Here is a 27714-nt window from a genome sequence, read left to right on the forward strand (position 1 = left end):
ATACATACAAGCTGTTGTAAACCTGTAACTAGCAGGGGCAGAGGAGTCGCAAAAAGGCACAGCTTGGTGATCAAATAATCAAAATAGTTTTGGATGACTGAACACAGAAAAAAAAATGGCTGCATCTAAAAATCCATTTGAATAATAATCCTACAGGATTAATTTACCAAAACTTACTTAACTACAAGCCCCTTCTATCAAAAGTCTAGTCCAACAAACTGTATAGGTACCATAAGGAGTTGCAAAATCCTGGCAGACTGGGGCCTCTATTCAGGCAATTCTCTGTACATGTATGTACTGTCTGTACACATATGTACACCTTAGAAATGCAAATATTACATGCATCAAATATTATTCAGCCATGAATATGTGATTATTCTACAAAGGAGGATTTGATAATGAAAAGTATTCAATAGCATTAGAACAGGTCTCTGTATGGAGTTTCCACCAAGATCAAACCCTTGCTTTCTCACCAATGATGAATACTACCACATTTATTCTGTTGACTAGTAGTAGATGAATATTAGTGGAGACTGATGAGTTAGAAGGCTTTTTTTTTTCTGTAATGGACAAATTGTTCTATCATGGTGATGGGAAAACAGACTTTTTCCTTGGATATTCATTTGAAATGGAAGTTCTTAAAGTGTCCAGGGAGTTTTCCATCTTCACAGACTGTGATTTTCTGCACCTCTTCGGGAACAAGTCCTTGTAGAATTCCACAACCTTCTTCTGGAAGTGCTTCCCTACAATCACGTACAAGATTGGGTTCAGGCAGCTGTTGCAAAAGGCACAGTATGTACCTATCTGGGTCACTATGTCATTGATTTCTTCCAGGCATTTAAGAGTGGGTGCAAGGTAACGGATTGTGTCAATGAACGTGCTGATTTGGAATGGAAGCCAGCAAATGATGAACAGCAAAAGCACAGCAAGGACCAGCATGGTGGCTCTCCTCTCTGTCTGGACTAACTTAATTTTTTGTAGCTCATTAGTTCGTAAGGCTTTGATGATTTGAATTGTGCAGTAGGCAATTACACAGAGTGGGATCACAAAGCCCATAATATTCAACAAGCAGTTGTTTGCAGGCTCCCAGTAGCTGGCTGGGTAAACAAGAGTGCAGGCTGTGATGTTGTATTCTGCATAATAGTGCAATTTTCGGAACACCATTGTAGGTGAACATATGAGCACTGCACATGTCCAGATGACAAAGCTATTCCATTTGGCACAGACAGTTCGTCGCATCCGTCCAAGAGACATGGTTTTCACCAAGGCTAGGTAGCGGTCGATGCTCACAAGTGTCAGGAAATAAATGCTAGAGTAAAAGTTCATGTTACTCATTACATTGACAGCTTTACAGAGGAACAGGCCAAAAGGCCATTGAAACCCATTAGAAATATTAATGGCCCAGAAAGGTAAAGCACAGACCAACATTAAGTCAGCAAGTGCCATGTTTGCTAGGTAAATTTCAGCCACTGTGCAGCGACTCTTGTGGAAACACAGGACAATGAGGACAAAGGAATTTTCCAATGCTCCAAGAATAAATATGAACCAGAGGAAGACAGGCTGAAAATCCTGTAGCCATTGCCATACATATGAATTAATACATTTGTATTGATTCAGCTGATGAACTCCTGAATTATTGTTGCAATCTGTTGGACTGACTGTGAGCTCCTGAGTGGCCAAGATATTGTAAAGTTCTGTAGTCTTTTCAGTTGTGATGGAAACCATTTCTGTACAGAGAAAGAGAAAAAGGTGACATGAGATTGCTGTACCTGGCTCATTGCTGGAGAAGACACAGTAAGAAAAGCTGACACTGCTTTCATTACTGTCCTAAAAAGCATGGCTTTGAACAGGCTTTCTCATACATGCTTGCAGAAGATCTCACAGGCTAAAGTGCAATAGACTGTGTGGACAAATTTTAAATGAGTGAAACAGAGGGGGATAAACCAACAGCATGCATTGTAACCAACATTTTAACTGAAAAGAACATTTGCCAGCCTTTATTCACTAGAACCAAGCTGTAAGCAAGTTGTTTCTAATTCTTTGGGTAGGTTCAGCATTGTTTTCTCTTCTTATCTGCAGGTATTGATAGTCATAGTCTCCTAAAGGACAGATGTACCTTGTGAATCTCATGTTGCTCGTTGTTAAGCTGCTAGTTCTGTGGAATGTCCCTCAACATTTTACACCCTCTCCTATAAAGCAAGAATTAGGTGGAATTCAATGGTGCTTCTTCCCCAGACAGCACCATATTTTTTCCCAAATGTTATGACTGTCACAGCACACATTTAGTTTGCAGCTTTAGTTTGCACTTTGAAAGCTCAAGGAGCAAGATCAGTGCTTGCAAGCTCTGTGCCTTTCTCAGCTTCGCACCGGATTCACCCATGTATTCATGTCTCTGTGCTACATTCTCTTTCTGCAAGCAAGTCACAGAAGAGAGAAATGGCACCACTTTTGTGAGAGACCTTGATTTTAATAGGTCTGCAGTTTGGCAAAGATGGTGGTCCTCATGTAAGACAAGACCTGCCTGCAATCAGACTGCAATGAGCCAATCTGGGTCCAAGGCAACAGTCTGAAAGCCAAGTGCTATACTGTAAATATCCTACAGGTCAAAATACTCGAGGTATTACAAGAAGCTATTAAATATAGCTTCCTGTAAGGAAGGGCATAAATATCAGATGTGTATTTAAATGTTACTCAAACCAAATGGAAGTTGAGCATGCAGCATCCACTCAGTACTGTTAAAATGTTAACTGTGGTTTTATTGTTGTGTACTCAGATAATGAATGCTGAGGTATTCAAATGCAAGATTGGCTTCCCAGAGCTGTATATATAATTCTCTGGACTGGGTGACAGAAATACTGTTTGTTTTTTCCAGGTCTTTAAAATATCACTGTTTATATTTGGGTTGACTGTAAGATTTTCAGATGTATTTTTCGTTAAGACATTTGTCTGATTCAGCTGGTAACTTGGAAGTAAAAAGGGGACACATTTGTAATTCCTGAAAGGATGGGATTCTCATTTGTGCTCTGGTTACTAGATTTGTTTGTTGTTAAGTGTCAGTGCTTAATACGCATATAGACATTTGGCTGTTGGATGCAGAATTACTGAAAAATGGTGGTCATATTTTGTGTACTTACTTCTAATTAAGCACTGTAGTACTTAAGAACCAAGAGCAAAGAGAGGACCGTATTTTGATGAAGACAGTAACAGAGGAGACTCTCACTGTACTATAAAACGTGTAACAGGGGTGTCATGCAAGACAGGTTAACTGGATAAAACAGGCCAGTGGTACTGAGAACTTTGGAAGACAGGCAACCTAAACTGGACTAATGAGCACAAACCAAAATGTCAGCAACAGATATTTCTAATCCTTCATAACTTGAGCAAAGGACAGTATTTACAGAAACTGGGTAAAAAAATAAAAATTCTCATCCTCCAAGTTCCTCCTTCCAAAACCTCAACTGTTCAACCCCATATCTAACTGCAGGAACATATCCCCATCCTCTATCCTGACTCTTCATTAGCCTCATCATTGTTAGAACCGCCTTGATCTGAAGTCACCTGTATCCTTCTGATTTCTGATTGTTTTTAACCAGCATTTGGAGAATGGGTTGGTGAAGCCTCTTTATTATTTAGCATTACATGTAGCAGACAACCATCCAGTGACCTACGCTTTTGATGACACTGGTTATCTGGAGCTTTTATGTGTAGTGGATATGGATTTATTTATTCTGTACTGAAAGCAAACACCATCTGCAGTGCATGCAATGAAACATTACCAATATTCTGACTATGTCCTCTTTTAATCTTGCAGCTGCAAGCAGCTACTGTAGGTTGCAAATGCTTTGGTTAGAAATCTTATTTTTGTTTGAGCCCTTCCTCACATAGCAGAGCACCTGCAGCAATAGTGCATTTTTCTGTGACTTCATATTTCAGCACAATGGAATATAGGACAATACTAAAAGCCTCACTGAAGTCCAGATGTGCTTAATCTATTGCTTGTGCTTTATCCATTAGGCCAGATTGGATTAATGCAACACAATTTTATTCTTGGCAAGTTTACATTGGCAGTTCCTTTTCACTTCATTATTAATTTTTGTTCTCCATATGTGGATATATTAATTATTTACTGTTTTGCTGTAATGCTTTCTAGGTATTTAAATGAGAGTGGCAGGTTCATAGGTTGCTGCTAGTTGTGCCTTTTTAAAGATAGGTATTGGATTTTTCCCTCTGTGGGCTTCTGAAATGTCCCCATTTTTGGTTTCATAGACATAAAAACTGATAGAAAGATTTTCTCTCCAAATTCCTGAACCATGACAAGGTGGGTTATATACAATCCTGCCACTTTTTATATATTTTTTAATTTTGTATTCCCCAATTCACATAAATACAGTTGTTCTCACCAATCATCTTAAATATCAGATCATGACCTTTATTTCTGAGAGCACTAAAGAGCCTTCATTGAACTTTTCATCATTCTCTGAGTTACTGGTTCCATTTTCTTTTTGGTAACAGGCATAAACTTTCCTCTATTATCCTTTTACATTTGATGTATTTGTAGATACATTTTGTGTTGATTATGTCCCCTATTAACTGGAAATAATTTTTGTCCTGATATTTTTGGTATTTTTGATGTTTTTAGTTCTTAAATGATACGTTAGCCAAACTGTTATGTAATTAATCTCCCTATAGTGAAGCCTGTCATCAAGGTGCTGGTATTAATAAACAAATATCTCAAAGCCCAACTTCTGTGGCTGTGAAAGGTGCCACTAACAAATTGCAAACAGCAGTTTCAAGTCTCCCTTTCTGCATATGCTGGCACTTTGCACTGTAAAAACACATGGGAACTGAAATACTAATGGATGATCAACAATAGGTCATCTGAGAACAGGAAAGCTCTTTTGCATGATGCATTTAGCAGAAGCTGTTTCTTCTGCTGGTAGCAGGCTGTGAACCAGCAAAAGGAGTTCTAAGTGTATTATTTTATGCTTTGAGGTTTCATGTATACATATATTTAAAAAGATATTCATTAGTAATTCAGAAAGTGGTCATAAAGGCTATGTTGGCAATTTCTGTGCCTTTACCTCATTATATGTCTAATAGAAAAACAATAAACATTAATTAGTTTACAACAAATAGCAGCTCTAAACCTTCCTACTGATTTATAGTATTTCTCATACATTTATTCTCTGATAGAAAACTCTATAATACTTTAAAATAAATAAGTTACATTACATCACTATTGTCTAGGAACAGTGTGCAAAGGCTAGTTAGGATGTGACCAAGTCCATGACATGAGGCTACTGCCAACCTGCCTTTTTGGTCCTTAGCTCTTCGTCCAAGCCCTTCCATAAAGCATTAGTAGAAATGTGAGAGGTGTAATGTGCTAATGGTCTATTTACAAACCCTATTAAAATTATGTGCTTGGTACTATTTTCTATAGCGCAAAAAACTAATTAAAAGTATGTGCTTATTGAATAAATTATGATTGACACAGCCACAGTTTTGAAAAGGGCATGATTTGCCATTTCCTTATCACAGTTAGGTGAAGATAAATGTGACATCTTCACACACTGTCTACAAATACTTTCTGTGCAATGCAAGACAGGCCTAATCTCTCAGCTATGACTTTAAAAAAAACTTTTATCTGACAGATTTGATGGAAACACTGCCTAGCTGAAGCTATCTATCATTCCTGATTATGAGGGACTCCTGTAGGGGCTGAATTTGTCCCTGCTGGAATTCACCTCCTTACTGTCAGTTACCTCCTCCTTGACAGTCACTAAAAACATTGTCAGTCATTGTCTCATGTTGTTCCAGAATATTTTTTGCTAATAGCATTGGGCACAAAAGGCAGGGTTTAGAGAGTGTGAGGCTACGGGGTGCCTTTAAATAGGTGTGAGATTATCAGCAAACTGAAGATAATGCCTAGAGTCCAGGGGTGTAGTTAATCTGGAATAAGTGTTGTGTGGAGGGAATACTTCTGTGCAACAGCCATACTTGCTGTGGCCCATGAATTGTCTTGGAAGAAAAGAAGCAGGATATTGTAGAATCTTAGAACAGTTTGGATTGGAAAAGACTTTAAGATCACCTAGTTCCAACACCCTTGCCGTGGGCAGGGACACCTCACACTAGACCATGTCACCTAAGAGTCCATCCAGCCTGGCCTTGGATATTGCCGGGAATGGAGCATTCACCACTTATTTGAGCAACCTATTCCAGTGCCTCACCACTCTCATAGTAAAGAACTGCTTCCTTATATATGATGAAGTGGGGCAAAAAGCCCTTTAAGGATCAAGAGCTGTGAGCTAAGAAATAGAAGGGCAGAGGCAAAAGCCAGCTTAGAGCTCAGTTAATGCTGCTAATGGATATGAGCTAGCTCCAGGGCAGCTAGGCCATTTGATGCATTCATTGCTTTACTTTCCAAATGGGGAATGCCCACACTGCATCAAGTGAATGTTTTTCATAACCCATTTTGAATCTGGAGGAACCCGTACAGCTACTGGATTCATGAGTCTATTAGTATCATCACTAGTGGTGTTAATCTTTGCTCATAATATGCTAAACATTTGCTTGTATGTTTAGATGTAGTGGATAACTTAAACTGTTATGAAGTCTCAGTTAGGTGTTTTCCAAGGACAAGGCCTGAAATGTGTAGTAAGTATTCAAATTATTGCAATGTTAACTCCAGCAATCTTCTCTCTGGGAGCAAGGGAAGGACTTTTTAATGCATATCTTAAGCTGTTGTGACTTTGGCTGTATGTTTGGTTTGACTTGCTGAGTTGAGTAGCTCGAGAGAGGACGCCTTCACCACCGGAGCGGGGGAAGATCAGCGTCCAGGAGCCTCAACTCAGAGCGGTGAGAGCCACCGAGGGAGCCTCAATTCCTCGGCAGGACTCGCCCAGGAGGCGACAGCTCAGGTGCCGCGAGCAGGGACTCACAGGGGGCGGAGCCAGGAGGAGCTGCACCAGCCCTGACAGGTTAAAAGCCTTCCCCAGGGAGTGTGGCGAGGCAGTTGGAGCGGGATGGTGAGCACTCGCTGAGTGACTAGGGCCGGTCTGGGAGCTCTGCCCTGGCTGCCCCGGCGGTGGCAGCTTAGGCACCCAGACAGAGCCGGTAAGAGGGGAGGCTGTGGTGCAGAGCTCTGAGTGCAGAGAGTGCCTGCACTGGGCTGGTGAGGGGAGGCTGCACAATGGGCAGGGCTGCACTCGGTGCTCCCTGGTGGAGGTCCTCCTGCAGCAGGGGCTGAGCTGTGGGACACTGTCAATAGGCTGCAAGATGTCAGGGAAGCTGAGAGGAAGCAGGACTGCTTGCTCCAGGCCCAAACTGTGCAGGGGCCTCAAGCTTCCCCTCTAACTCATGGAGGAAAGAAGGAGGCTGTTAACCCAGGAAGCTGGGAATTAGTAACAAAAAAAAAAAAAACAACAAAAAAAAAAAACAAAAAGAGGAGGAAGAGGACAATTAAAAGCAAGGGGATTTCCCCTAAATCTGTTGTCCCCACCCAGAACCGCTTTCCTGTCCAGCAGGGGGCTAATGAGGAAATGCACTAACACCAGAAAGAGCCGGCTGGTGCACTGGTACAGAAGCTCTCTACTGGTGCTGCCAGGAAAAAGCGGTGGGTCGTAGTAGTAGGGGACTCTGAAAGGGAGAGAAGCGCTCATCTGTCAGCCTGACCCGGTCACAAGGGAGGTGTGATGCCTACCTGGGGCATGGATCAGGGATGTTGCAGAGAGGCTGCCTGCTCTAGTAAGACCCATGGACTATTACCCGCTTCTAGTGATACATGTGGGTGCTAGGGATATAGATAGTAGTAGCATGAGGAGTATAAAGAAGGACTACAGAGCCCTGGGAGAGGTGGTCAGGGGGCTCGGGAGCTCAGATAGTCTTTTCGTCAATTCTCCAGGAACAGGGGAGGACCTTCCAAAGGTTAGGAGGATTGGCCAGGTTAATAAATGGTTAAAAGGGTGGTGTCATAATCAAGGGTTTGGGTGTCTTGAACACAGGACCTGAGTTTGTAGGCCAGGTCTATTGGGGGCTGGCGGAGCTGCTCTGATAAAGAAAGGGAAGAGTGGTTTTGTTAGGAGGCTTCCCAGACTGGTCAAGGATGCTTTAAACTAGATGTGTTGGGGGAGGAGGGCATCATTCCATCCCAACACATCCAGTCAGTTGCCAGCACCGATAATAAATGCTGGGAGCAATGTACTGATATTCCAGCTGCTCCAGCCGATGAGCCAGCTTCAATTGGAGCCCGGGTCAGATGCCTCTATACAAATGCCTGTAGCATGGGGAACAAGCAAGAGGAATTAGAAATGTGGGCACATCTACGGGACTATGATATAATAGGCATCACAGAAACATGGTGGGATTGCTTCTGTGACTGGAGTGTTGGAATGGAAGGTTACAGGCTCTTTAGAAAAGACAGGCCTGGCAGGGGGGAGGTGGAGTTGCACTTTATGTTAGGGATAGCCTGGAGAATATGGAACTCTGTCTGGGGACAGGTGATCAGTTAACCAGAAAGCTTGTGGGTCAGGGTTAAGGGGAAAACAGTGATGGGAGACATTACTGTGCAGATCTGTTACAGACCGCCTGATCAAGAGGAATCTGTGGATGAAGAACTCTACAGACATATAGGAAAAGCCTCACACTCACAGGCCCTTGTTCTCATAGGGGACTTCCACCTCCCTGACATTTGTTGGAGAGCTAGAACGGCCTGGCACAAGCAATACAGGTTTTTCGATTCTGTGGAAGACAACTTCATTCTGCAAGTAATAGAGGAGCTGACAAGGAGAGGTGCTATGCTTGACCTTGTGCTCACCAACAGGAAAGGGCTCATTGGAAATGTGACCCTCCAGGGCAGCCTTGGATTCAGTGATCATGAGATGGTCAAATTTGAGATCCTCAGGACAGTGAGAAGAGCATGCAGCAAGCTCACTGCCCTGGACTTCAAGAGAACAGACTTTGGCCTCTTCAGGAACCTGCTTAGCAAGGTTCCATGGGATATAGCCCTAGAGGCCAGGGGGGCACAAGACTCTTGGTTAATATTCAAGGATCATCTGCTACAAGCTCAGGAGTGTTGCATCCCAACTAGAAGGAAGTGCAGCAGGAGGGCCAGGAGACCTCCTTGGATGGATAAGGAGCTGCTGAGAAAAATTCACAGGAAAAAAGAGGCTTATAAAAGGTGGAAGCAAGGACAGGTGGCCTGGGATGAATATAGGGATGTCATCCGGGAAGTTAAGGACCAAGTTAGGAAAGCTAAGTCCCAGTTAGAGCTAAACATGGCTAGGGAAGTCAAAGATAACAGGAAAGGATTTTATAGGTATCTAGTGGCTAAAAGACTAGGGAGAACGTAGGCCCCTTCCAGAAGCTATCTGGAGAACTGGCTACACAGGATTTGGAGAAGGCTGAGGTTCTGAATGACTTCTTTGTCTCAGTCTTCACTGACAAATGCTCTGACTGCAGCACCCGAGTCTTGGAGGGTGGATGCAGGGACTGTGAAAATCTAGACCTTGGGCCCACTGTACATGAGGATCTTGTTCGAGACCATCTTAAGAACCTGACTGTACACAAATCCATGGGACCTGATGAAATCCATCCGCAGGTCCTGAAGGAGCTGCCAAATGAAGTTGCAAAGCCACTGTCCATCATATTTGAAAAATCATGGCAGTCAGGTGAAGGTCCTGACGACTGGAAAAAGGGAAATATAACCCTCATTTTCAAGAAGGGGAAAATGGATGACCCAGGGAATTACAGACCAGTCAGTCTCACCTCTGTGCCTGGCAAAATCTTGGAGCAGGTTCTCCTGGAAGGCATGCTGAGGCACATGAAAAACAACAAGGTGCTTAGTGACAGCCAATGGCTTCAGTAAGGGGAAATCCTGCCTGACCAATTTGGTGGCCTTCTATGATGGGGCTACAGAACTGATGGACAGGGGTAGAGCAGTTGATGTCATCTACCTGGGCTTGTGCAAAGCATTTGACACTGTCCCACATGACATCCTTGTCTCTAAATTGGAGAGACATCAATTTGATAGGTGGACCACTTGGGGGATAAAGAACTGGCTGGATGGCCGCACACAAAGAGTTGTGGTCAATGGTTCAACATCCAGCTGGAGACCAGCAGCGAGTGGTGTCCCTCAGGGAACAGTGTTGGGACCAGTCTTGTTTAACATCTTTGTCAGTGACATGGACAGTGGGATTGAGTGTGCCCTCAGCAAGTTTGCCAATGACACCAAGCTGTGTGGTTCGGTTGATAAGTTGGAGGGAAGGAATGCCATTCAGAGGGACCTTGACACACTTGTGAGGTGGGCTGATGCCAACCTCATGAAGTTTAACCATGCCAGGTGCAAGGTCCTACACCTGGGTCGGAGCAATCCCAGGCACAGCTACAGGTTGGGCAAAAAGGAAATTCAGTGCAGCTCTGCGAAGAAGGACTTGGTGGTGTTGGTTGATGAGAAAATGAACATGAGCCATCTTCAGTGTGCACTCACAGCCCAGACAGCCAACTGTATTCTGGGCTGCATCAAAAGAAGCGTGACTCACAGGTCTAAGGAAATGATCCTGCCCCTCTACGTTGCTCTTGTGAGACCTCACTTGGAGTATTGTGTTCAGTTCTGGTGCCCTCAACATAAAAAAGACATGGAACTGTTGGAACAAGTCCAGAGGAGGGCCACGAGGATCATCAGGGGACTGGAGCACCTCCCATATGAAGACAGGCTGAGAAAGTTGGGTCTGTTCAGCCTGGAGAAGAGAAGGCTGCGTGGAGACCTCATAGCAGCCTTCCAGTATCTGAAGGGGGCCTACAGGGATCCTGGTGAGGGACTATTCATTAGGGACTGTAGTGATAGGACAATGGGTAACTGGTTAAAACTGAAACAACGGAGGTTTAGGTTGGATATAAGGAAGAAATTCTTTACTGTTAGGGTGGTGATGTACTGGAATGGGTTGCCCAGGGAAGTTGTGAATGCTCCATCCCTGGCAGTGTTCAAGACCAGGTTGGATGAAGCCTTGGGTGATATGGTTTAGTGTGAGGTGTCCCTGCCCATGGCAGGGGTGTTGGAACTAGATGATCTTAAGGTCCATTCCAACCCTAACTATTCTATGATTCTATATGCAGAAACAAGGTGTGAAATCTGTAATTAATATATACTGAGGCTGTCACAATGTTAACCTTGCTAATTTAGTCCTCAGGCACAAGAGGTAGAGCCTATAAGAAACAAATATTCAGGCTGTTATAATGTTAACCCCTATAAGGTGGTCTGGTGGAGCAAACAGTGAAATTTTTTAAAATGTAGGTGCACAGTCATGATGTTAACCTGTACAGTCTAGTCTGCAAGGATAAAGGACAGCAGATCCAATCCCTCCCTCATTTTCTACTCTAAATGGGGGGGGCGTTTGTGACCTGTAATCATTCATGGTGAAGGCTGCCTAGAGAGCAGCTTAGTTTTCTATTTCAGGTATTTCTTAATGAGGGATGTGCCTTGAGAAGGATGGGTATGACACCTGGTCTGTAGCATCCTTAAAAGTATTTTATAATTACCTGGTTTTAAGTATTACTGGTGGCCAAAAGTTTTGTCAGATACATATAGCTGGCTTACCATACAGACATACATGCATACAAGCATACAACATGCCATACATATACAGCCAGGTCTCAATGGCACAAGCTGGGAGGACAAACACAGTTCTTAGTGAGGGGCTGCAAATTGAGAAGGGCACTGGCTCACTTCTGACAGGGTCCTTTCTTAGAAGGCAGGTCAGCCACAGCAAGAAACAGCAAAATACCCAAGGTCTGTTACATCCTCTCCTTCAAACCGCTATTCATGTCAGAGCCAAGCCTGCTTTGATGCTCTGTATTTTTGTGTTGGTTTGTCCTCCTGATCATTCCTGAGCCCAGCCTGGGCAGCCAAGAGTCCCCTGGTGATCTGGCAGCCTTGCTGCTTCATGCTAGTGCAAGAGCTACAGCAAATGCAACAGAGCAGCTGTCAGAGCCATGAGAAGTAAAATGGTATCTGCCTGACAGATCTGCTGTGACTGAAATGAGAAATATCAGGAGTTTAAAGCTGCCATAGCATGCAAGGAAGCTTGTGTCCTCGTAAATCTATGTAAGTACTGCTCCTGCTTTCTCAGAAGCCTGGAGTGTAAACCTGATTCATTGACTCAGACGTTGTTAAAAGGCTTTCAAATTTCTCCTCATTTGTGACCCTCTGACAGGTATGGTCACAGGAGAGGTGGGTTTCATTTTAGTGGCTTTGGAGGATTTGGTTCCGGGACAATGTCTGTTTGTGAGGAAAATAAGGGGGTTTATTTGTTAAGAGGTTAAACCAAAACAATCTTAAAGCATATTTTCTCCTTTAGCTCCATGCCTATAGGTCTACCAGGCCTGAAGCACATATGATGGTGTAGCATAAGCAGATGCATTGCTCAGCAAGAACCCAAAGTTGTGCTGGGAGATTGAAGTCATCTTCTGTGATGAACTCTTACCTACATAAATGCAGTAAAGACCTCCTCCTTATAAATTCTATACCCCATCTATAAGGCTTATTTTCAAATCTTCTGTTTCAACCTGAGCTTCTTTAAACCTGTACTACTGCAAAAAAACATCTTTGTCCTCTACCCCAACTGCACTGAGTCTCTTGTTTCCATCTAATCCAAGTCTAGTGTGACTGCTTGTACCCCTTTCTTTGACCTTAGAAGAAGTTTGATTTGCATCTTTGACTGAATGAATATCAAAAGGTAGCATTATGTGGTTCTTGTGGCATCTCTGAAATGTGATCAGGAAGTTACACAGAATATGCTTTAATTCTGTTTTACTGAGGAGGCATTTGTTGTTTTGGAGAGAGAGAGGAAGTGTCAGAAACATTCCAAAAATACTCCGCTTTTACTGATCCTGTGACTTGAATTTCTAATTTTCAGTCTTCGTATAATGAAACGATAATGGGCTTTAGAACATCTGAGGTTGCAGATCACTGGGAGCTTTTCATGGCAATATTAACTTAAACATTTCCTGTTTTTTATTCACCCTTCACTGTCTCTTTCCATGGTACAGCTGCCCTTGCAGTTCACTGAGGATTGAGGAACCTGACAAAAATAAGCTTGCAAAAAAAAAACACCAAAACGCAAAAAACCAAAAAACTTAAAATCAACTACATGTTTTGTCAGAAAATGCAGACAATAAAGGAAAGATACAGAGGAGCTACCTCCAAAAAGTGAATTTTTAGAGACCCTTTGGCATGTAAACTTGAAGAACACAGCAGCACAGCCACTGCTCTGCAGTTGTTGTTAAAGATATTTACATCAATTATGTTAAGAAAAATGGAAAAAAAAACCCCAAACCTGTTCTGCTAAAATAATTATTTCAATAACAATAAGTCTAAAGTGATAAGAGGCTATTAATTTCCCCCCCTGGGTGGGAGGTAAAGCCACTCAATTCCTATATTGTCTATCACAGTCAACTAAAGGAAGGTGTGGAAATTGCACAAGCCCAATCAAGTGCAATGAAGCACTTTGCATAACACGTTTTTTACAAGAGGAAATCTTGAATGTACTCATTTTAGACACTCCAGTGTTCTACTTTTCCTAAAAAATCTCATACTTTTTATCCCCAAATAACTTGAAATGTTATTTTTTTCACTGCTGTACCTTATTTAGTGACTGTGAGGATTCTGACAAGATGTATTACATGTATTATTTGATTATAACTGAATTGGAGAAGAACAGAATGGTCGGAATGCTGTAAGAACTGGCAGTAAGAGGAAAATCTGAATTGGTTTGGAGAGAAATACTGAACAAAGGACATTTGTATATGGAAAAGGTCCAATCTCATTATGAACACAGTTTTGATTTAGTCCAGATTTGGTGATAGTATATGAGTCACTGTCCATGTTTGACCTCTGACTTGATGCTGTCACTATTTCAGAAACTTCTACTAGCAGTGCTTTCCAAAATGTTGCATACATCACCACATCTTGATGTTGCAACAATTCTGAAAGAGCAGGTTTAGTACAATAATTCTATTTAATCTGAAACAAGAAATAATTCTTTTAACATTGGAGGCTGTTTCAGGATCAAAACAATAGGATCTTCAAGTTTCTTTACCCAGTGAATTATTCAATTTCAACCTTGTCAGCCTCAGAAATATTGAAGGCCCAACTGGATAAAGCCCAGAGTTGCATGATTTGATTTCATTGCTGGTCCAGCTTTGAGCAAGAGGTTGGACTAGAGACCAAGCTATGTAACCTCTGTAATTTGTTTTGTATGGAATCCTTTCATAGATACTGGATTTCAGAATGTATCCCAGAAAAGCACTGACATTGGTGATACACTGGGTGACAACATTCCTCTTACAGAGAAAGGCTGCATCAGTTTCAATAAATTAAAAGGAGAAAGATATAAACAAATAAGTAATAGAAAATGCCAAATCCCATGAATACTGTTCTAGGGTTGTTTTGTGACGTATCATAGCAATGCGCAGTTTAGACAAAAGAATAAAATATGAGGGTACATTTCTCAGCTTTTTTTTTTTTTCACAATAAACTGTCTGCCAATATTTGAAGGAGTTTGGCAATAATAGTAAACAACATCTGCAACTGTGGGGCCATCAAGAACTGAAAATTTTATACATGCAAGACCTGTACATAGCGATGTGCTCACAGCAATCATTCTCTAAGTTAAATTCAAACTTGAATAACTGGTTTAACCTTTTGTTTTCCTGGAGATTTCTACTATGTTAACGCTCTGCAGCTTTTCTCTTCCCTTTTCTACATAATGGATTGGTAAACACAGTAGAAACTTCTGTGCCTATTGACCAACTTTTACCATTATATTTCACAAGAGGAGAAGGGAGATGAATTTAAAAAACTATCAAACTACTCTGAAAATGGAGACGATCAATGCCTTTCTCCCCTTCTCAGTACACACTTCAACTTCTGCTGTTCAAACACTTCTGAGAAATTTTAAGTTGTTCTGATTTACTGAGTTATTTTTTTTTCTTCATCCTCAGCTTTTAGAACATGTCTACAAAGAAATGAAGTATATGATACTCTTAAATCTAAGTGTTGACCAAACATAATTCAATTTGTTTGTCTCTAGTCATTGGACAGATAAAACCTATTTTCAAGTCTCCATTCTGTTTAACTTTTAACAAAGTAGAACTCAGGACAAAACAAAATAGAACTTTTTAACAAAATAGAACTCAGGTGATACATGTGCCTGTATACTAAGAGGCCACAAGCTTATTGAATAACACTTTTTTTATGAAGCTATTTCAAATGAATATAAATACTTAGATAACTTTTGAAGCGGGGCAATGAATCTTATTCTTTCACCTTAGGAAAATACTGTAAAATGAGAGGTTTATAATGTCAGTTTCACAACTCTTCTCTCTCCTAGTAAATACTGAATTACTTGCTGCCATTCTCAAGTCTCTTCAATCTTCTTTAACTCTCCAGGATCTTAATTATCATGCACCCACCACTTCTGCACCTTAGACTTAATGTGACTCTTCTCCAGAGCTTGGTGTCAGGAGTCCTGAACCAAAATGATAATTTTCTAATTCTCTTACAGCAAGATACATTATTATTACACAAAGCACTCAAGTCACAGCTGAATCTATACTTTTTCCATGTGTATCGTAGCATGTTTGCTCAAAATGTTCTGACAACTGAGAAGAAAATATTCAAACAGGAGAAAAGTGACCACAAACTCACTCTGCAATGCTGGCAGGGTATTTTGTTCTGGATATTTTTTTTTTGGCATTCTCCATATAAGAACATATAAAGTTAACCATGAGTGCTCATTTGAAAAGCTCGGTCAAAAATAGCATTTAGGTTCAGGTCAGGAGAGAAAAATGTAGGAGCCTCAGTACGAGTGGGACTGCAAAAGCATTGCAGAAGTGAAGAACAGCCATCCAAATGAATTCTTCCTTGAGACATTTCTCATGGGAATTATGTCTGGTTACTATGGTCTCAGACAGTCTATGCCTTGGGTTTGGGCTGAGACACTCAAAGATTAAGCCTATTTTTTCAGAGACAGGGTAAGCCCTATCACGCCAATACATATATTTCTCACACATCTGACACTGTCATACCGTGCTCTTTGTTTTACAATATATGAGATACTGGATCAGCCTAGTTTTGCATATTGGTGTCTTAAGCTTTGTTGATGGCATTTTCTTTCAGAAAGCTCTGAGTGTATTGTTGAGCTTAGGGTCTATATGATGCCATGTCTGACTTTCATTCTTTCTGGTTTTGTTTACTTGATCTTCGTATTGGCCTAAAATCATAGAATCATAGAATAGTTAGGGTTGGAAAAGACCTTAATATCATCTAGTTACATCCTCCCTGCCAAGGGCAGGGACACCTCACACTAAACTATGTCACCCAAGGTTCTATCTGACCTGGCCTTGAACACCACCAGGGATGGGGCATTCACAACTTCTCTGGGCAGCCCAGTCCAGTGCCTCACCGCCCTTACAGTAAAGAACTTCCTCCTTATATCCAATCTAAACTTCCCCTGTTTAAATTCCCTCAGTGTGCAAAATGGTAGTTTGTATTTCGTTCTTAGTAAGGTAAGGAGTAGAGGGTTAAACTTTGCATGTGACATCAAATTTTCATAGAATCATAGAATAGTTAGGGTTGGAAAGAGCCTTAAGATCATCTAGTTCCAACCCCCCTGCCATGAGCAGGGACACCTCTCACTAAACCATATTACCCAAGGCTCTGTCCACCCTGGCCTTGAACACTGCCAGTGATGGAGCATTCACAACCTTCCTTGGGGAACCCATTCCAGTGCCTCACCACTCTCACAGTAAAGAACTTCTTCCTTATGTGCAGTCTAAACTTCCCCTGTTTAAGTTGGAAACCGTTACCCCTTGTCCTGTCACCACAGTCCCTAATGAGGAGTCCATCCCCAACGTCACTATAGCCCCCTTCAGATACTGGAAGGCTGCTATGAGGTCTCCATGCAGCCTTCTCTTCTCCAGGCTGAACAGACCCAACTTTCTCAGCCTGTCTTCATATGGGAGGTGCTCCAGTCCCCTGATCATCCTCGTGGTCCTCCTCTGGACTTGTTCCAACAGTTCCATGTCCTTTTTATGTTGAGAGCACCAGAACTGCTCACAATACTTCCTTCTCTCAAGTTCTTTGGTGCCTTTGAGGGCAAGCACTAGCTCACAGGAATAGCAGCAGCAGGGATGCTTCTACTTCACTAGGCAGGCATTTTGAATAACGCCAGGGTAAGACACATCCCCAAATGCACTGGTTTAAGATTCTCACTTAGTTCAGATTTCAGGCTGAGTGGCTCCATTTCTCAAAGGCACAGACAGAGGAGACGCTGAGGAAAATAGAGATGAAGGTGGCAGATGTAGGCCAGAGGCTCTTGCAAATTTGCAAGACACCGGTGGAAGAGAAGGGAAATGTGCCTGATGGAGACAGTGCTGTCTGGAGCCCTGGTTATTGGTAGGTAGAAATAAGTAAAGAAGGGCAGTACACTTGGTAGTGTGGGTGAAATAAACCCAGAGCTTGGTCTGATTTGCTTAGACTCACAAAACTCACTGGTTTCTATCATTAGCTAAGGGCCTCCTGCCAATAGAGGCAATGATCAGATTATGTTTTGCTCACATTTTTCATATTTGCAGAGCTTGTACTTAGCACTGGATCTGTTGCCAGGAAGATGACTGTCTATTAACACAATTTCTCCCTGTTCCTAGCTGGCTCACTGTCTAACTTGATATTATTTTCCCTGTTGCTCTTGCAAATAGGATAGGAGCAAACTGCACATTTGCACAGGGAGAGAAACGGCAAAAGTGCAGTTTGGAATGTGAGTAACACACTTTGGCACCAGGAACCACACTGGGTTCCCTGTCAGATGGGAGTGGTTGCTTGGGAAAGCCTAATACTTGTCCCAGGGCTGAAACCTTGCATGGCTCTTAACACTCCTGTACTGATGGTGCTTGTCTACAGAGCTGAATAATCTCAACTTGTTCAGTTTCACTGAAGTGTGAAGACAAATAAGACACTATACACTTCCTGAGTTTTATTATACCACCTGTAAATTTATCAGGTTGTAATATGGTCAAAGGGATTTTATCCCCTCCTTTGAGCACTGCAGGCACCGCAGGAATTCTGTGTTTTATGTAAGAGATTGCTGTACCCCATCACCACTACAAAATTCGAAGACCTTAATTCACTAATGTTGTGAAACAAATTTAATAACCATTGCAGGAGTCTGATGTCATGTAAAATAGCAGGTCTGATGGTATCTAACACTGAAATGCATCTATGAAGTTGCAGATGTACCTTGAGCCCAGTGAATAGCAAAGGTAACCTGTATCCAGTGATGATGAAATAAAATGCTACTGAGTTCATCAAGAGCAGCTTGAACAACTAGTTTATATTTCTTTGTTAAAGTAAGAATTTCCTGCCTTAGAAAACAAACTGTCCTGAAATCCAGACAGATCAAAACTACTGCAAGTACCATGCCAAAAGCAGCTAAGCTGGAAAAGAAATAGGTGAATTTTCTCTCTTTTGGAAAAAAATGCTTTTTTTTTTTTTAATGCTCTTTTGAAAAAGAAATGCTGTTTTCCACAGGTAGCTCCTCTAAGTTCTGATGACTAGGCAAAATGTGAAGGTCTAATGGCCAAATATTTGCAGATTTTGCTCCCTTTGTGCACTACTTAATGGAGAGATTTGCCTTTCAGATGAACTGGCTCTGTGCCTCGAAAGCACTTTGCTTTTAGCACCTTAAGAACATTGTAACAGCCATTTAAAAAAAAAGACAAGAGATTTTCTACCTCCAGTGCCTCAAATCTCTATCATGCTTACAGTGTTGTGAAGGATATTTGCAATAACACAGCATTTCTTGCACATTTCATCAGTCTTTCGCAAGTGCAGCCTTTGAGAAAAGCCTGTCTCTGATAACAAAGATTAGAAGGTTGCTGTCCCAAAGTCCAATAACTATTTCTTAGACAGCTGCTGCTTGCTTCATTTCTTATCATACAGATAACTGATTATTTTACTCTGGAGTTAATTAGATCTCTGTTGCATTTTGCAAAAATGTAGATGCTCTAAAATGACATATTATGTCTTCAAAACACATCTGCAACTACAAAATCATCCCCACAAACAGCTGGAAATGTTTCAGTCACTACTACTTTTCTTGTTGCTGAGCCGTACACTGATAATGGTGCAAGCAAAGGAGTCCTTAGTGCAGAGGACATTGCAAGCAGAATCTGTCCTTTTTATGGTGTGCCTTGTGTTCCCTTAATGCCACCAGAGGTGGCTTTGCTAAGTAAACAGCAGGTTGAGCTCTGACAACATAATGGGCTAGAAAGTTTTATTGACTGTATAATGTTCAAATGAAATTACAGCTTTAGTTTCAAGCAGGTAGAACACAGAGGTTATGATATTTCTTCAGGTTGTTCAAGTTAGCATCTCTATCATGTGGCCTTCTTAAGGTCTCCCTTTAATTTAGAACCTCTGACAACAGCTGCAAACATATACCAAAATCTACATTAAAATATAAACTTAGATTTCAACATTCTGAAAAACTTTTCTTATGGACCATCCCAGTGAAGGATCTCCAGCATCACTGATTTTTGTTATGGAGGGCAATACAAGCATGACACGATACTCATTGCCTAAATAGTAGGTTGTATTTACTAAAAGAGAGGTAGAGTTTGTGTTTTGTTTTGTTTTATTTGTTTTGTTTTCCCCGTTTTAACTCCCAAAAGCAGAGTGCTGCAGTGCAAGCGCTGCTGAGTTCCCTTCTCAAGGAGAAGTCTAGCCTGGAACATGATTCACTTCTTAAATGATAAACTTCAGAAAGCCATTTTGCCTTGTCCTTCGTAGGTCAAACATGTCCTGCTAGGCTGTTGCTTGAGCAGCTGGGACAATCATTTCATATTATTTTCATGCATCTGCTCCTGACATAGCCATTACACAAAGCATTTGCAATTGGAAAGAAGTCAGTTTTCAGGTATCATGATTAAAAATTACCACAGAGAAAAGCTCAAGATCAGTAATAGTATGTGTGTGAGAATAACTATAGTGAATTATATAGTGAATTATTACAGTCACTATAGTGACTGTATTGCTATTACCTCAATAGTCATGGCAGATAAAAATTTGATATACATCCAAACGTTGTCTGTTTTTCTGCTGAAAACCCAGGGAAACTCTAATAACAACAATTCTTAAGTGGGAGTACACTTCATTTCTGTTGCAAGAAAGAAGTATTCAAATACATGTTGATAGCAACGTGGTGATTAAACTGTACAAGCATGCCTGTGGCTTTCAACACTAAGAGGTCTGGAAAGTTCAGGACCTTCCACGCTCTGTGATTTGCAGCACTGATTTACAATAGTGTTTGGGTTACAGTTTTAGGTTTTTTTTTTTTTTTTTTTTTTTTTTTTTTTTTGCCTTTTCATGCTTTGCCAGTGTTCTAGAATTAAACTGTGTATCAACTCATTGTCATCCCTTTGATGGCAACAGAAGATGTCAGAGCCTTGCTGGAATCTGATGCAGACAATTTGTTTTTCACTCTGTATACATGGGGTTTGGGCACTCATGGTTACCAAGAAGATATATCTGCTCTCTCCAGAATGTCAGAACTGACAAAAACATACATGGTGAGAATTTAATTAGAATGACAGATTCCCTTAATGGAATCTTAGCAGATTCCACAGCTCCTTCAAAGAACTGTTGTACCAACTATTGTACCTAAAGCTAACAAACCCAAAACATCCTTCAGAGATTGAGCAGTCACATGGTGTTGGGTTGTCACAGGGTGGCTCTGCAGTCTGACACAAATTTGGAGAACTTTTTCTGCCTGGACAGTGGCAACATTTAATGGATCACACTTTCTGGCACCTCATACTCATGTACTGCTATAGCTATGTAATAAATGTTGAGGAAGGGAATAATCTTTTCCTATTAAAGTGACTATCAAACCAGATGGTTTTTAGAGAAACTGATTTTAAAAGAAAGATTTTTCACAACTTATTTGGGGAATTTAACGTAAAATATTTTAAAGATGCCATTTCTCATCTTGAACAAAGCTTATCAGTATATCAGACATACTGACTGCTAACAGCTTAGAAGGAGACCCAAATTCACCATTGCTCTGTCTGGCCAACTAGATTTTGTTATCTTTACAAAATGGAGCAGCTCTAGAAAAAGAGACAATGAAAGAGGTGAACTAACTACATTTTATCCCCCAGGCACTTGCTCAAGAAGGTCCATGCCTAGTTCAAAATCCCTAATCTATGCTAACCATTCCCAGTGCTTTGGTTTTGTTAAAAATGCCAAGATTTATTAATTCTAGATGGGAATTTCATATCTTCCATCTGTCCTTCCCAATTTTTCTGTGAAACATAAATTTTGTATTCTGACAAACTTCGTTAATTTTGCAAAATGTTCTGATTTAAGTTAATCATGTCATATTTGATTTTGTGTACCATCACTTTTGCAACCGCTGCAGAACATAAAGTATTGTGTAGAATTGCACACGACAGTTTTCTGCAGCAGGCAGCAAGTCTTGTGGCAGGATGTCAGGACAGGAACAAGTGAAGAGGAAATTAGCAGATATGAGTTCTGGGAGAGAACATAATGGTGTTATGGAAAACAGAGGAGAAGTGATGCTGCTGGGAAGGAAGGAAGGAAGGACAGAAGGACCAAAGGGAGGGAGGGAGGGAGGAAAGGAGAAAAAGATTTAATCTTGGGGATTATTTAAATTTTGGGATTTAATTTTCCAAGAGGGAAAAGGTTTCCAAAACAAACAATGAATAAAGATTGCTGTCTCAGTCAGGTATATACCTAAATTAAGAGAGTTTTGTCTGGGATTTTCATTCTAAATCTTATAAAACCTTGTTAGTTTATGCAGTCTGGATTCTTATTTTACCTAACTGTGAAATAGTCCAAAATATGGAATTTTTGATTCTTGTATTTAAAGTAAATTTTTCTTTGGTTTTTTAAAGTTGTTTGACCAGAGTCCACTTATCCTACGTCAAACCTTTTTAATATGTTCCATTTAACCCTTTTTACAAAACTATACAAGTGTGCAGTGGAAACTACTTACGCGGTGAACCTGTCTATAGTGATACATGATGCAAAGTGTAGCAGAATGAAATTCCATATGTCTCATACTGTACAATTATGAGCTGTAATCATGATTCAAATGCCAATTTGTAGGCTATATCTATTGTGGAAGGAAACAAATTGCTGTCTTCTTATATTTCCAAATAAGAGTAACGTTTCCAAAATGGTGCAGGAAACACCTACACAGAATCGACTCTGCTTTGTTACTTCTACTTACTTCTAATTCTGGGAAATGACCCTTTTGCTGAGCCAGCTGGCTGGAATTTCTTGGCTAAGGTGACTCTTACTAAAAAAAGATAATGATGTTTCTTAGAAGAATGGTGTAAGCAAGAAGGGGAGATCCCACACCTGTCTTATGCGACATGCCTGTATATGTTGTTCTTAAAGTATGATATAAATTGAAACTTCTGTGAACAATATCCCAGCCATTCATGAATTGCATTAATGTCCAATTCATTATGACTGCTTTAACCAGATTGGAATAGTATCACTTTGAAAATTAACTTGCAACTCACAGAGGTAAATAAAAAAGAAAACCGGCAGAGCTCTTGAGAAAGCTCTTAAGTTTTAAATGAAATGCCCTTGTTCTTGTAAAAGGGTAGCCCATCTTTGTCATTATTTGACTTTGTTACCTACTGTAAATATCTACACAGAATGAAGGCTTGTGAGAAGATAACTGCCTTTGCTTGTTTAATCTGCCTGTGAGGGATGGTTCCAGATCACTGTGACGTAGAAATTTTATCGTTAACTAGAGAAACCCAAAAGATCTTTGGCCAAGCAAAGGAGATGAAATAAGCAAATACAGTGGTCTTGATCCTAATAGTTGGACACTTATCAGAAATGTCTGATTAAAATACTTGTTGATCATTTTGTACAAAGAAAAATTCGTGAATGAGGAAGAAAGTGGTAGTGGTTCCTTGTAGGATTGCTCCCTAGAAAAGGGTAGGACATGGGTAACATAATTATGCAGAGGGACATGTATTTTATTTCTCTGACAAGGTGACAATAAATCTCTATGTTTGTCTATATGTAGGTGTATGTAGGTGTGTGTCTACACATATGTCTATGTGTTGTATGCAGAGGAGACAGAATTTCCACAGTAAACATTTCCTAGTCCCCTTTAGTGCCACAAACATTTGCCTGCTGTTTTGCTCTTTTCTCTTGGAGAAAGCGGTTTGTATGTTTCCAGCACCTGGTGCTGGAAGGACCAGGCACAGCAAACCTATCTGGGTGATGCCAAGGAGAACAGCCATCTGTGAGCTGGTCTTGGGCAGGTAAAGCAAGATCCTGCATGAGGAGCATGTGGGTGGGCTCTGCAGAATGCAAACAGTGTCTGGAAGGTTTGATTTAGATGGCTTAGTCTAAAGAAATAAAGAAATAAGAAATCTATACTTAAGCTGAGATACCACAGACTGAGATGAAACCATCTTACTAAATAACCTGATGACATGAGACTGGTTGTAAGATTTGTTGGCTGAAGTTCAGCACTGAGCTCAAGCTGCACAATTACAAAGGCTGAAATTTGACTTGGAGCAATTTTGTGTTCCATAGCAAAGTTTACTTGTTGTGGTACTTAAAGGAGCACCCACTGCATAGTTTCTTCTCTTTTCTTGTCTCCTCATTTCACAGCTAGGAAAACAAGCCTTTCACAGATCTTTCCTTCTGGAAAAAGAAGCCAGAAAAAGGATGTGGCTATGCTATCAAGTTTAGTAAGCAGGTTACTGGTGAGGAAATCTCTCATCTCTGCTAATAGGTCTAAGACCTCATTTGCTATAAATTGTCATTACTCTGCTGATGGGGGTGGCACTGTGAGCATTCAATACAGCTGAGGATCTAGCCCCTGTGCTTAATTGTATCACTTTTTATGTCCCTTTATCTGTTTGTTTACTTGGTGTGCTGTTTGTTCTGGTCTAGCAGGTAGGATCCAGAGCAGAGCTCTGCAGATATTTTCATACTGTCTGTGTAATACTTATGACTGGAGGCTTTGATGATAATCAATGTGCAATAGCTGTGCAAGCACAGGGACAGGCTTTGCCTCGAGGATCTTATAATCTAAGCAGAAGCCAAATATAATATGGAGAATGTAGAATATAGCTTGTTATATGGAAAGACTGCTGGAGAAGGAGATGAGAGATGCACTAAACCTAGTGACATAAAATCTAGTGAACATAAAACCTAGTGACATATACTGCAATATTTCTGTCTTTCTACTTACTTGTTCAAGGATTGGGTCCCACCTTCAAATTAGGAAGGCTTTACAGTTGCTTTTTGTGAAAACACTCAAGTAACCTGATTGAACACTTCCAGTTTACTGGCCCACTCTCTGCAGGTCATTTACCCTTCTCATCAGAATAATGGCCTGGGTTATTGCTTTGCTCTGTATGTGTGGGCAGAGGGCTCACATCACCCATTTTAAGGGGATCCTGCTGCACTTGTTTCGTACTCCATAGTAGCTGCCTTTCAATCAGACAGCTGATAGGAAGTCATATAACCATGGCAAAGGGGATCCAAAGGGGTGCAGGTCCTAAAGAGAATGCCTGCAGCATACTCCCTTCTGCCAAAGAAGGACCACTGCAGGAGGAAAATCTTATATGGCCAGTTCTGCCTTTACGCACACATGTATAAATCCTGTTGATACTAAAAAGACCTGGACCTCTAACCATAGCTCACTTTCTTTTTCTGTGGGGTTTACCTGTAATCTCAGATAACATGAATGGGAGAGACAGATTTATGCATTTTGACAGCTCCTTTCTATGCAAGTTAGCCATAGTCTGAAGTGTGCCTTTTTTTGCAACACTGTCATCACTCTGGCATACCTCAATATGCCAGATCTGCATACCTGGATGATCAGATTTTTTTGCAGTGATCACAAAAACCAGCCCAACCTTGCTGAATTGAGAATGTAAACATAGCAGAGCAGCAAAAGTAAGCCAAATCCATCCCTTCAGGGAGCACTAAGAGTCCTGAGGCATTTTGTTGAAGTTTGATGTAGCAGCTTTGCCACAATGTCTAAATGCTTTGGACTTAATTATCATTAGACTGAAGCGAGCATGCTTTCAGCAGGCAACTTTTGTCCTTGTGTTTTTAGTTGTCAGTACCCAGTTTGTGCCTGTTATCCAGTATTTAACTGATTGGGCCATTGGACTCAGTCCCAGTGCACTAGCATCTCTTCTAAGTACATGTATCACCACTGTGGTGATCACTAGGAGGTGCAACTTTGTGTGAAGATGAAGGCAGCAGTCTGCAAAGTCCAAATGTAATGTTGCTGTGGAGCTCTCACCCTCTGTTCTTTCCCAGTGCAGTTAAGCCTACCTACCTCAGGGCTGTCATGGTACAGGGATGTCCTCTTTAGACTCCATCTCTGGTCAGGGGCACCCAGAGGGGAGAAGCTGGCTCAGCCACCTGCCTGCCACTGGCTAGGCTTGTGAGCACCCAGAGGGTGCTCCCAAAGAGTGTTATTCTTTAGTAGCTACCTATTCACCCAGACTTTCTCCAGTTATAGAGGACTGGCTGAGAGCTTTTGCTTCCACTTTAAAGTACTATGTTTTTTTACAGCTGCATGTCGGCCAGGCAGAGGCACAAAGGTAGCTGGATGAATGAAGTATGCTAAATGCAAGAAGGAAGGAAAAGAAATCTTTAGATAAGGTAGGGGAAACTCAAGTACATGGAGTTCTGAGTTAAGAAAACCCATGAGTAACAGTAGAATAAGACTGGCTTATGTGACTTAAAGAAAAGCAGATTTTTTAGCTGAATGGCATTTATCTCAGAGTTGGATTTTTTTAAATTTTATATTGATTAGCAATGCTAATGAGTGCAGGTGTGCCTTTGCTGTTGACTTAGTTACTGGGAAGGAATTTGTTTTGAAAGCAAAGCTCTGTTCTCTGATGAGTTACCCTGGACTTGCAATATGATTTTTTTTTCCTACTGTGACTTTCAAAACAGTGGGATTTGGGTTTCTAAAAGCTTTCTACTCCCTTCTTTCCATGAAAATCGGACTATCCAACACTGGCTATACTTAAGCAATGAATTTTAAGGTCTTCATAATGAATGTGCTAAAATTCTCCCAAATTCCTCTTGTTTTCTGAGAAAAGATACAAAATATTACATAGCTGTGAGAATTTCTTCAAGCTGTGTTCCAGTGCAGTAATGAGATCCTTATTTCAGGAAGCTCTAATAAGCAGGAAAGGCAGTTTTTTTGTTGTATTGTCAGTACAAAATGTTCAGGTAACTCTGAGTAACTCAGTCTTGTTCTAGCATGTATGGGACCCACTGGAAAACCTGGCAAAGATGTTCTGGAGGTGTCTCTGCTCTGTGTATTCTGAAATCTTTATTAAATTGGGTACATTTACCCCTTCTCTTTGTGTTTTCACTTTACACTGAAAACAAGAAGTCTGTGAATGATTCCGAGGTGCAAAGATACTTCTTTTAATTATCTTAATGATTGCACACGTTCAAAAAACAGCAGACAAGATAAAAAACATATGACTAATATTACCCGATATCCTGATACTTCAGTCTTAGAAGCTTTGCTGTAAAAATTGATTTTTTTCCTAGCTGTCTTCTAGCTTCCTTAAGAAAATATATACAGCTGTTCAAGATGAAAGTATACTCTTATCTTAAGAGTATCAGTAAGACTATGTACAGTGTATTAAAACTAGGATGCTAATGGAAAACTATTTGAATTTTTTCAGCTTTAGGACTATTTTGTTATTTTCCATTAAGATGGCTGCTTAGGATCTTGAGTAATGGAATAGGAATAGCTAAAACTACAACATATATTTCAACCTTTCATCTTTTTTTTCCTAATTACAACCTCAGTTCTAAGATTTTCTTTGTTATTATCAGCATTCTATAAATCATGCTCCTCCTGCATTTTTTTTTGTTTGGATACAAATGTTAGAAAGGAACCGATAATGTTGTTTAAAAGTCATCCAAACTTTTCTTCTTTGTAATGTAAGAAAAAGCTTCAAATGTTCATTCTTTGTCACTCAATCAGCTCAGACCGAACAGGTAAGCAGTGTAAGGTACACATATATACACACTTCCTGTCCCACACAGTTTATAAGTAAAATAATAAACAGAGAGAAAATGGTCCGTATGTACAGAGAAGTATTGCCTCTGGTTTCTTATCACTATTTTATAGGTAATTTCAGCTGAAAACAAAGTTAGCTGCTTACACTTTCTGTTTTTTCTTAAGAAATGATAGAGTATGTGCCCACGAAATGTCTTCTGGACAGAAGGAATCATTACCTTTCAGTAGTCCATACACCAGATAGCACCTGCGGCAGGTGAAAAGCCCTGTGGCTTTGGTATGTTTGGAACTTTGAAATAAAGCACTTTTCTGTAAATGTTACTGCTCTACAAAACCTGGCAAGTTACAAAATCCCATTAGCAATAATTATTTAACTCCTCTGTGTCCCTGGAACACTAACAACATCAGCTCTTTTGTCACTGAACCAGAAACATTAAGAATTCAAGAAGTGTTTTACAAGAAGCAACAAACCATGCTGAATTTAAATAATGAGATCTTTTCATAGTAAAGAGAAACAGAAACATACCTTGAATGCAAATTCACCGCTGAGCAGATACAAGTAAGTGCAGTGCAACGTGTCTCCAGGAGCAGCCAA

At 40.7% G+C, this 27714-nt stretch overlaps 1 protein-coding gene across 1 annotated transcript; it reads right to left on the reverse strand.

Moving 5' to 3' along the window:
- Window positions 1-546: 546 nt before the first annotated feature.
- On the reverse strand, window positions 547-27714 carry BDKRB2 (bradykinin receptor B2). Its single transcript, XM_005149657.3, has 2 exons — window positions 27646-27714; window positions 547-1727 (listed from the first exon to the last, which is right to left on the reverse strand). Exon 2 carries the CDS (start codon window positions 1723-1725, stop codon window positions 583-585), a length of 1143 nt encoding a protein of 380 aa, XP_005149714.2. The 5' UTR covers window positions 1726-1727; window positions 27646-27714; the 3' UTR covers window positions 547-582.

Source organism: Melopsittacus undulatus, chromosome 4 (assembly GCF_012275295.1).
Source record: "Melopsittacus undulatus isolate bMelUnd1 chromosome 4, bMelUnd1.mat.Z, whole genome shotgun sequence".
In the NCBI taxonomy this organism is placed as follows: domain Eukaryota; kingdom Metazoa; phylum Chordata; class Aves; order Psittaciformes; family Psittaculidae; genus Melopsittacus; species Melopsittacus undulatus.